The 11,626-nt window shown below is 40.5% G+C and overlaps 1 protein-coding gene across 1 annotated transcript in view; it reads right to left on the bottom strand.

Moving 5' to 3' along the window:
- The window catches only part of LOC132383498 (keratinocyte-associated protein 3-like), a 48,188-nt gene extending 39,004 nt beyond the window's left edge, over positions 1-9,184 (bottom strand). Inside the window, exon 1 of the mRNA XM_059954524.1 lies at positions 9,027-9,184. Within this exon, the coding sequence (XP_059810507.1) occupies positions 9,027-9,039 (13 nt within the window). The 5' untranslated portion in view covers positions 9,040-9,184. The remainder of the gene's footprint in view (positions 1-9,026) is intronic.
- Between the last annotated feature and the right edge of the window lie 2,442 nt (positions 9,185-11,626).

Raw genomic sequence — 11,626 nt, forward strand, 5'->3', positions numbered from 1 at the left:
TGTAGTGGCATCCACACTGGGCTTCGAGGTGAGTGATCCCTGGCTCAAATCCAGCTGGCTCCTTGCATGCTTTCAATCTGTGCTGCTTCAGCGGTCAGCTAGCAACTCGGCCTTGTAGAAAGCAGACAAATGCTAAAGAAACAGCAAGGTTACTGCCTGATGCGCCACAAGGCACGGAGAGGAACCACAATGTTAAAAATAAGAGAAACACATACAAAATGCTGGAGGAGGTCAGCAGGTCACGGGGCATCAATGGAGAGGAATAAAGAGTCAATGTGTCAGGCCAAGACCCCAATGTATATCCTCTGAATTTCCAGCATCTGCAGAATCTCTTGAGGTTATATATTAGGAAATGTTATTAGAAATGTAAGCAGAGAAATTACAGAGAAAAATGACATTTTTCCAGAATGGGAAGTTAATCACATTCGGCATCATATCTATGAGCTGACTCCTGATCTCATTCCCTTCCAATTACCAAAAACATTTATTCCAACTCTTATGTAGCTCATGACGGGTGAAGCCATCATCTATAAATTTGATACCAGCAGCCTGAACTACCCCACTGTTTCCCTGGCCTATATCTATTACCTTCTGATAGATGTTCCATGTTGCCAAGAATTCTACATTCTATCAATTCAGGCATCTTCGGAATTCCTTTCTCATTACATCACCCTTGGTGACCTAGCCAACAGCCTATAAAAAAACCCTTATCTCTGCAGCTGTCTTCCTGGAGCCTTCAGTCATCCACCTCCCCATCTTTTCTCAGACACTCCTTAAAACTCATGTCATTTGGGTCACCAATCCTACTTTCCTCTCTTTAGGGTGGAGAATTTTAATTGCTTACTCTCATGGGAAATATCTTGGGATCCTCTCCTAACGAAAGCTATAAATGCAATCTGTTGTTACTTGCCTTTCAAAAATTCCTAGATCATATCATTCCATACACAATCTAATAGGGTTACAGAACAGTACAAAGGAAGTGTACATCTGAGATAAATCAGTCTTTCAGACATGGCATTAACCTGGGACATTGCGTGCTCTTTTCAAAAACTGACTCCCGAGTTCTGATACCCTAATCAATATTTATTTCACAACTAAATCCAATTATCAGGACATTTCTCTTGATTTTGGAACTCCAGATACAAATGAAGATTGGTTTTATTTTCCTGATAAGCAACAACAAATATCTGTCTCCTGCAGCTGCCTGTAAGGAGTTTGTATGTTCTCCTCCCATAGTTCAAAGATGTACCACTTGGTAAGTTAGTTGGTCATTGTAAATTGCCTCATGATTAGGCTAGGGTTAAAGCAGGGAGGTTACTGGGCAATGTGGCTTGAAGGGCCTATTCTGCCCTGTATCTCAATAGATAAGAATGTGGAAAGGGGAGGTAACACGTATTACTATTTAGAAGCAGAGCACAGAAAATGTGTTTGAATTTGACAAACCACACTAAGATGATTCACTCACACAAGAACAAGCGTAAATAGCTGTGCTCCAAACTTGCCCAGGCTGCGATCACAGCTTCCCCACAACATATTCCTCTTTATTAAATCTATCTGATGTAATCACTACCCTCCAAGATCATGGGACTGATTTAGCTGACTGATAAAATAATTTGGCTTGGGTTATGGACTGCAACAGTAGTTCTACATTTTTTCCCCTATATGCTCTCTCTCTCTGCTAAGGAAAATGGGCATTTACTCTGGAAGAATTGGTGCTAATTTGTCAGCAGCCTAATTTATCAGAACACCGTTTTCCCCAAATCAACATTTCTCCTTCAAGCAGCACCTAAACTAGATTATCTGGTTATTTCCTCAGTGTCTGTGGGACACCAATCAGAACTAGAATCAGGTTTAGTATCTCTGTCATATGTTGCGAAATTTGCTGTTTTGTCGCAGGCATACATTGCAATATGTAACAAAAACTATGAATAAATATATACCGTATAACAATAAAATAAATTTAAAAAGTAATGCAAAGAGAGCAGGGAAAATTAATGAGGTAGTGAAGTAGTGTTCATGGGGTCGTGGTCCATTCAGAAGAAGCGGTTCCTGAAACATTTAGTGTCTCTCTTCAGGCTCCTGAAGTCCACAGTCAATCAGTTTTCCTGACGTTGAGAGCAAAGTTGTTGCTGCAACACCACTCAACCAGCTGGTCTATCCCACCTCTGCGCGCCTCCTTATTTCTATCTGAAATTCTGCAATAGTTGTATCATTGGGAAATTTATAGATGACGTTTGAGCTGTACCTAACCACACGATTGTGGGTGTGCGCCAACTGACAGACATCTCAGTTATGTAGATGTCATTTAAAGCTCCCCTCCCCTTCACATATGTATACAATTTGTGACTCCTTGTAACTGTAAATGATACAAACTGTTAAAGTCCTGATGAAGGCTCTCAGCCTCAAACATCGACTGTTTATTCCCTTTCATAGATGATGCCCTACTTGCTAAGTACCTTTGGCAATTTGTGCGTGTTTGTCAAGATTACCAGTATCTGCAGAAGCTCTTGTGTTTGTGGTTTAACTGCATTTGGTCGATTTAGGAACAAGTTATTTTTCACCTTTTGTAATTATTAATTCAAGTTAGGCAATGGAAGGCATTTCAGCTGGCTTTTGCTTTCTAAATGGTGAAAAGGTATTGGGAAGTCGAGAGAGTCACTCCCAGCAGCACACCCAGGTTCCGAGCCATGGCTGGTTCACTTCAGTTTCTATTTCAGTGGCAATCCCCAAGACGGTAATGGCAGATGATAGTGTTGCCAAGGGTAAGAGATTAGATTCTTCTTGCTGGTGGTTATTCCCTGGCGATTCCATAGCACAAAGTTACTTGCCACACACCAGCCATGCACGAATGTTGCCTTAGTATTATTGCTTGGATGTTTTTTCCAGCCTCTGATAGGGTTCAACGGACCCCTCAGTTAATGGCATAAAAACTTGAAGGAACCCCTGCTCTATGAAGTTGCAAATGGGACTTTGGAAGGTCTTCGAAGAGATGCTGAAAATGGTTGTGCCAGGGACATTATTTTGAGGAGCTACAGCAGTGATGCCCTCTGGCTGCGCCGATTGATCTTCACAACTAAAGCCATTTTTTTTTTGGGCAGGGTTTGACTCCAGTCAATGGAGCGTTTTCCAACCTGACGCACATTGATTTCGCCTGTATCAGGCCTCATTGATTCCACACCTAGTTAAACGTCACCCTGACCTCAATGGCAGTCACCCTCACCTCACCTCTGAAATTCAGCATTTGGCTCCATGTTGGGATGAAGACAGCCTTGACAGAACTGGGTATCAGGGAACTGATAGATGGAGAGTAAGTGTAAGGGCAACATGATCCACCACTTTGCTGATGATTAACAGCACATTAATTAGGAGTTTATTGATCAGATTAGATCTCTCCTACACATTTTTGGACAGAATCTTTTTGTTGGACGTACGCCAGTGTGGACCATACTGAAACAGCATAGCTAGAGGAACGCTCTGCAACACTAAACTGAGAATGCAAGTGATAGGTGCTGTAATCTTTCAGAACACTCAGCCACTTTTTAAAATTATCTTTATTTGTTACATGTACGTCGAAACATGCAGTGAAATTTGTCTCATATCTAATCAGCAAGGATTCCACAGGGAACAGCCAACAAGTGTCACCGCGCTTCCAGTGCCCACATCACATGCCCACAACTTACTAACCCTAAGCGTATCTGGAAGTCTTCAAAACATAGGAGGAAGGAAATGTACAAATTCTCACCTCTAGAGAGCCAGACAGTGGTGAATCTGTGGAATTCATTGTCACAGGTAGCTGTGGGAGCCAAGCAATTAGGTATATTTTAGGCAGAGGTTGATAGATTCTTGGTTAGTCAGGGCATGAAGGGATACAGCGAGAGAGGCAGGAGATTGGAGCTGAGAGGGAAAATGGATCAGCTATGTTGAAATGGTGGACCAGACTCAATGGGCCAAATGACCCAATTCTGCTTCTCTAGCTTATGGTCCGACTCCATACAGACAGCAGGAATCCAAACTCAGTGATCGCCAGCATTGTAAAGCAACTCACGAGCCACAACATTACTGTGCCGCACATTTAACAGCACGTTAAGTACACTGAACTTATTGAAAAGTGGCTTCTGCGACACCAAAGATTTCAGGAGGAACACACACAAAATGCTGGTGGAACACAGCAGGCCAGGCAGCATCTATAGGAAGAAGTACAGTCGACATTTCAGGCTGAGACCCTTCGTCAGGACTAACTGAAAGAAAAGATAGAAGAAATTTGAAAGTGGGAGGGGGAGGGGGAAATCCAAAATGATAGGAGAAGACAGGAGAGGGAGGGGTAAAGCTAAGAGCTGGAAAGGTGATTGGCAAAAGGGATACAGAGCCAGAGAGGGGAAAGGATCATGGGACAGGAGGCCTCGCGAGAAAGAAAGGGGGAGGGAAGCACCAGAGGAAGATGAACAGGTGAGGAGTGATTGTGAGATGGGCAGAGAGAGAAAAAAAAAGGGGGGAATAAATAAGGGATGGGGTAAGAAGAGGAGGAGGGGCATTAATGGAAGTTAGAGAAATCAATGTTCATGCCATCAGGTTGGAGGCTACCCAGACGGAATACAAGGTGTTGTCCCTCCAACCTGAGTGTGGCTTCATCTTGACAGTAGAGGAGGCCATGGATAGACATATCAGAATGGGAATGGGACGTGGCTTTGACCCATCTCAGGAGGAAGATGAGTTCAATCTTTCACAACAACTTGGACTGAATATGGTTAAAAAAAACACTACATTTTTGGATGACACCTTTCTGGGCTCCAACTTCGCTGAGAATCTGGATGTCTCTTTGGACCTCCTCCTTGTATTCACTAATTAATTGTCTACCATCATTCACTAATAGCTTTCATTTAACAACAGCACCTTGCAAAAGTCTTAGGCATATGTAAAAAATAATCTGTAAAACGAAGGTGCTTTCAAAAAAAAGTTTCTAAAAATTAAAGAAGTTACTATAAAGAGCAGTAAACAGTGAAAAACTAAATAAAACCAATATTTGGTGTTACCACCCTTTGCCTTTAAAACTGCATCAATTCTTTTAGATACACTTTTAGATACAAGAAAATTTTTGCTAGGTTGTTCGAAGCACCTTTGAAAACTTGCCATAGTTCTGCTGTCAAGCTTGCTTCTTTCTCTCTCCAGTAATCCCAGCCAGCCTCAATGTTGTTGAGATCAGGGTTCTGTGGACACCATACCATGTGTTGCAGAACTCCTTGTTCTTATTTTTGGTGAAGATAGTTCCTTATGACCTTGACCATGTGTTTGGGGTCACTGTTCTGCTGCAGAATGAAGTTGGGACCAATCAGATGGCTCCCTGATGGTATTGCGTAATGGATGAGAATTTGCTTGTACTTCTCCACATTGAATTTTCTATTAATTCGAACCAGACCACCAACCCTATTTGCAGAGATGTAGCCCCAAACTTGCAGAGAACCTCCAGACATGCTTCAATGTTGGATGCAGACACTCATCCAAGTAGCAACCTTCAGCTCTCTGTGGACAAAACGCCACCTGTTTGAGCAAAAATTTTCAATTTTGACCTGTCAACCCAGAACGCTTCCTGTCACTGTTCACGGTCCAGATTTTGTCCATAGGTGAGTCTCTTGGCTTTGTTTCCACATCGGAGGAATGGATTTTTGGCAACAACTCTTCCATGAAGATCACTTCTGACAAGACTTCTCCAGACTGTACCGTAGTATATTTGGGTTCCAATGGTTTCTGTGAGTTCAGAGCTGATAGCAGTGTTGGGTTCCTTCCAATTTAGAAGGGGCGTCAGTTTGATGCATCTCTCATCCATAGCACTCAGCTTATGCGGCTGACCACTGTGTTTCTGGTCCTCAACGTGACCAGTTCCTCCACGCTTCTTCAGAAGAGTCTGGATGGCATATGTTGAAACTTGTCAGCAGCAAAATTTCTGCTTGAGAGAGACCTTGCTGATGCAGGATGACCATTTTGTGTCTTGTTGCTATGCCCCCACTCTTGCCATGGTGTAAGAATTGATGATTTGAAGACTAAACTCTCACATCTGCCACATCCTCACCTTTTAGTTTGGTTGTCCTTCATCCAGTTTGATTCCTTGCATATCTGTTTCTGTTTCAGTTAATTAGTTTAGTTCATCCAACTCATTATGTCATCGATTATTAACATCCATTTGTTATCTTTGTTTAATCTTGCACAGGGCTATAAATCTACAAAGCAATCAAGTTTTTATTTGTATAGTGGTCGATTACTTATTAAGTTACTTCCTTTAATGAAATACAAAAAACTCTCCTTAGCATTTAATTTGTTTGGGAAATGAATGTTTGGAAATCTAAAATTTTTTCTTTTCTATTGACACACTAATGCAGAAGCCAGAAAATTAAACACCTAAAACAAATTATATATTAAAAAATTTACTGTGCCTAAGAATTTTGCACAATTGGTTGTGGTTTTGCAAATTGTATAATAGATTACTGAAGATAGATCCTTGGGCTACCGTCTTGTGAGACTGACATGGTCTCTGCACTTCCTATCAAAATCCAGTCCATTGCTTAGCGTGAATGTATTAGGAGAGTGAAGGAACATATTAAGTTAATTCTGATGGTCCAAATTCAAGAATGCTAGGACCAATCCCTTTTGGAATGAAGTTGTGCCATACAATGGGATTGGTTCATAACAGACCCAGGATCTCAGAATCAGTCCTCTCTGAAGGTAGAGTCCACAGTACTGTACTCCATCAGCATTTCTTTCACTCTTTCAATACATTCAAGCTCAGGGATGGACTTGATGAGACGTGCAAAGAACAGAACATGACAGCTTTCATGGGTGGGCAAAAAGGGAAAGTCAAGCTTTTTAATCACGAGATGAAATTTAATCAAAGCAAAACCCGATTCTTGAAAGGACTTAAAGGCTGGGTGCACAAATGATACTTCTTTGGATTGAAGAGACTAGAACCAGGGGTACGGTCTAAGAATAAAGGGCAAGCAGTTCAGCACTGAGATGAGGAGGAATTTCTTCACCCAGAGAATGGTGAACCTCTGGAATCTTCTAACCAAAACAGCCGAAGTGGCCTGGCTATTCAGTTCATTCTAAACGTAATCCTGGAGACTTAAGGAATCAAAGGATAGTGGGATGGTATTGGAAAATGAAGTAGTCTATCTTGATCAATGATAGAGCAGGTTCATTAGGCTAGATGTACTAGTCCTGATCCGATTTCTTACTTTCTTATGATTGTTTACGACACCTTTACAGCAACTTTTATAGAGTCATAGAAAGGCACAGCTCAGAAACACCTAGTCCATGCTGAATCATTTAAACTGTTTACTCCCAATGACCTGCACCGGGACCATTGCCCTCCATACCAATCCAGACTTCTCTAAAACATTGAAATGCACCACTTGGACTATTCATTCCACAGGCCCCTCTGAGTGAAGAAGTTACCCCTTATGTTCCCCTTAGACTTTTCACCTTTCACCCTTAACCCATGACCTCAGGTTGTAGTCCCTCCCAATCTCAGTGGAAAAAGCCTGCTTGCATTTACTCCATCTGTACCCCTCATCATTTTGTATATTCTATCAAATCTCCCCTCAGTCTTTACATTCCAATCTTTTCAATCCAACCTATTCAATCTCTCCTTACAACTTAGGTCCTCCAGACCTGGCAAAATTCTTGCAAATTTTCTCTGTACTCCTTCAACCTTGTTTACTTCTTTTCTGTAGGTAGGTAAACAATACTCCAAATTAGGCATAATTATTTCAGAAAGCACAAATAGCGTGGAGTGTCTTTAGAAAAATAAATCAAACCAACTAAAATTTCTGCAGATTGTATCATCTGCCATCTAAAAGGATAAAATATTGAACAGAATTTGGAACAATGCCCAAAAGAATGCAACTTTTTACTCAATGTGTAGTTCACAATGTAATAATACTTATTAGATACTCTGGCTAGTAAATTCATTGAGGGTTTATTAAAGAATATCTCCAGCTGTTTAATATTACATCTTACAGACAAATACAAAGACCAAGCACTTGAAAGAGGGCTGATTTCACTGGCCCTGATTTGTGCTCAGCCTTTTCCCCCGAAATAGTAATATTAATCTACAAATCAATATGCAGTTCTGTGCAGAAATTGATTTTAGTTACTAACCTGTAACAAAAACATACAACACTAAGTCTGACGTTGCTATTTGCATTGGAATTGCTTTAGTTAATAAAAATGCAAATATGCTAAAATACCTGTAGAACGTGTTTCTATAACAAAAGCATGTTTTTATGGCTTGCATCACACCATGTGGACTCTTGGAAATCGTATAATATATGTAACTTCAATTTTACAGTACGATCTCCAGGATATTTTGGTAGTTTTTTTTTGGGGGGGTGGGGATTATTTCCAGTATTTTACTCTTTTCCACTGCTAAACAAGCTTGGCATTTCATTGCGCCTGCTCCCTCTGCGGGCGAAAGATGGCTGCTGGAAGATGCAGCAAGGCTAAATTAATTTCCATCTTTTTCTGACGAGGGATTGCTGTGTATTTAAATACGACATTCCCAACAAACAAGCTCATTTTATTTATAAACAGAAAAAATAATAGTTTTACGTCTAAATCTAAACACCCATTAAAATAAAGCCGATGTAAACAGCAACTGTCCTGGTCAGGAATGCGTCGAGAAAGTGGCCCTGTTCTTAGCTTTAATTTGGAAGTAATCCGTCTTTATACTCTAGTGATATCAGGGCTCTTATCTTAAGTAGGTTAATAGTTCAGTGTGAATCACATTGTACCGTGTTGGCGGTAAATTTAACCGTGTAAAGAGTGAAAGGACGTGAGCAGAGCCCCCCACCCATTATACCAAGATGACAACCACTGCGCTGCAGTGGGCGCAAACTGCCTCTGCGTTCAATTTAGCACGGAGCCAACACTTTCTTTGTCAAGGCCCGCACTTACCGCACTGCTCAGGAAAACTTTACACTTGCTCAGTCTTTATAAACAACTTTTTTTTTTAACCGATGCGGTAAAGGAGACCTTACCTTTTCTGCACATCTTAGCTCACAAGCAGGGGCGCCTCACGCCCTTCTACACCCTCAATGAGCAACAAAAACTCCATGGAGTTTAGAAACTATATTGAAGTGGAGACCGAGTGTAGCTAAGACACTCCCACGCTGCGCGTTGGCTGGAGAGACAAATCAAAGGAGGAAGGTTCGGGATTATGTTTAATCAGTGCACCAAATTATTCGGATTAGCTCCGTGTATTTCTCCTCCCCCAGACAGTTGCGCTCAGTAAGATTATCCCTGTGGCTTCATTCTTCGTATGTTTGTTAGTAATCAGAATGAATGGGTTCATTTTAAAAACATCATGATAATGCAGGTGTCAAATAAGGTCACATTAAAGGATACATTAAAGTGTCCAGGAATTAAACTTCTTCAGAGCTGGCTGAAATATTTACCCATGGGTTAAATTGATTACTGGTTCAGCAGCAAATAAGGGAACAGCAGATAACAACTGCATTAGGTAAAGGAAATACCAAGCAGCCATGGAAACAAGAGTATCTTTTTCCTTCCTTTAGATGGTCACCTAGAATTTAAAGAAAAGTGTAAATAAAACCTGTATTCTGAAAACTGGACGGCCAAGGATTCCCAATCCCATCACAATGTTAGAAATAGATTCAAGCTAAACAAAACTACCGGGCAGCATTACATGCCACCATAAAGGTAATTCCCACTGCCGATAAGGCAAAGAAGATTTTAAGAAAAACAAAACAGCATTAGGTGATTAAATGAAGCTATACATTTAGTGGCAACTTCAATGCACCTGCTGATTAATGCAAAATCAAATCAGCCAATCATATGGCAACAACTTAATGTATAAAAGCATGTAGACCTGGTCAAGAGGTTCAGTTAATGACAGCTATACTATTACCTTTGAAGTGGGTGGAGGAAGTAAAGTGGATGAAATTTGTAATATTGTCTGGTTCAAGCACAGCAATCAGGAGTCTACAGGGTTTATATTCCGAGGCAAGGCTAGACATTATGTATGAGATAATGCAAACCTTTTAAGACTTAAAATGATGGTGCTTTGTATATGATTTGAGGGAATACGCAAGCAGATAAATTGGCAAAAGAGTCAACTACACCAACAGAAGTGGGCATCCCAATTAATCACAATACAGGAGAAATGAAAAGCATTATTAAAGTGAAATCAACAAAATGTGGAGAAGAGGGAAAAGGAAGACATCTTTATAATAAGCAGAAAGAAGTGGAATGGTCAAGGACCATCATTAAACAATGTACTATTTAATGAAGTTTTTTAATGAAGAAATACAATAATGGGAGGTGTGAGTATTGTGATCGACAAGAAACAGTTGGGCGTATACAGGTGAGGTGTAAAAGATATAATCAAGAGAGAGGATGGTTGATTTCAAAGTTATTGTGGAATACAACACAATCTAACATTGACAATACTTTGCAGAAGCAATCACAGGATTATTGCTTTAAGTATGTGGTACACTTCCTTAGGAATGCAGGTAACTTTTTTTACAGAATTTGATACAAATATAAATAAATAGGATTTAGATATTCTGACCCACACTCCAGTTCAGAAGGTGATAGTAATGCACCTTAAAGCTGTTTGCCAACTACCATAAAACCTCAGAAGAAGAAGTAGAAGTAGTAGTTTTTGTTGTTGTTGTTCAGACTAGACATCAGAATGAAGAAAGAAATGTGATCTGAGTGACTTTGACCATGGAATGATTGCTGGTGCCAGACAGGGTGGTCTGAGTATCTCAGAAGCTGTGGGTCTCCTGGGATTTTCACACACAACAGTCTCTAGAGTTTGCAGAGAATGGTGCAAGAAAAACAAAACATCCTTTGAGTGGCAGTTCTGTGGACTAAAATGCCTTGTTAATAAGAGAGGTTAGAGGGGAATGGCCAGACTGGTTCAAGCTGACAGGAAGGTGACAGTAACTCAAATAACCACGCATTACAACAGTGGTGTGCAGAAGAGCATTTCTGAATGCACAACACATTGAACCTTGAAGTGGATGGGCTACAGTACCCAAAGACCATGAACGTACACTCAATGGCCACTTCGTTAGGTACAGGAGCTACCCAATAATGTGGCCACTGAGTTCATATTCTTGCATGAAAATTTATATCAGTTGGACCTTATTAATATATAAGCCAGATTCATAAAATAGTGAAGGTTTTAACATGCCCCAATCGAAATACCTTAAATGTATAAAAATATCCTTCATGTTCTTCAAATTACCAAGTGTTTTACAACCAGAAGTGCAATTTGGTGCAGGGAAAGACCATTGCCAAAGATCAAAAAGCAGCAAGAAAATGAACGATCAAATAACCTGTTTTATTCTTATTGCTGGAGTGATAGATAGGGGATAGGAGAGAAAGCAATTCCCCAATCTAATTTTCTTCAACCAGTACCAAATCATTTTGACAAGTATGGCCTGCCATTGAGAACATTTTCTGCACACAGTCGTGATTTGCACGTCAGCGTGGAAGATTGGAAGCATCTTCCCTGCAAAGATGTGGAAAAATCTGAAAGAGCAAGGAAGTTTTCCTGAAATCCTGCCCTGCATTTATCAGTTACATTTTATATTTATATTCATCATAT

This window comes from Hypanus sabinus, chromosome 30 (genome assembly GCF_030144855.1).
Source record: "Hypanus sabinus isolate sHypSab1 chromosome 30, sHypSab1.hap1, whole genome shotgun sequence".
Lineage (NCBI taxonomy): Eukaryota > Metazoa > Chordata > Chondrichthyes > Myliobatiformes > Dasyatidae > Hypanus > Hypanus sabinus.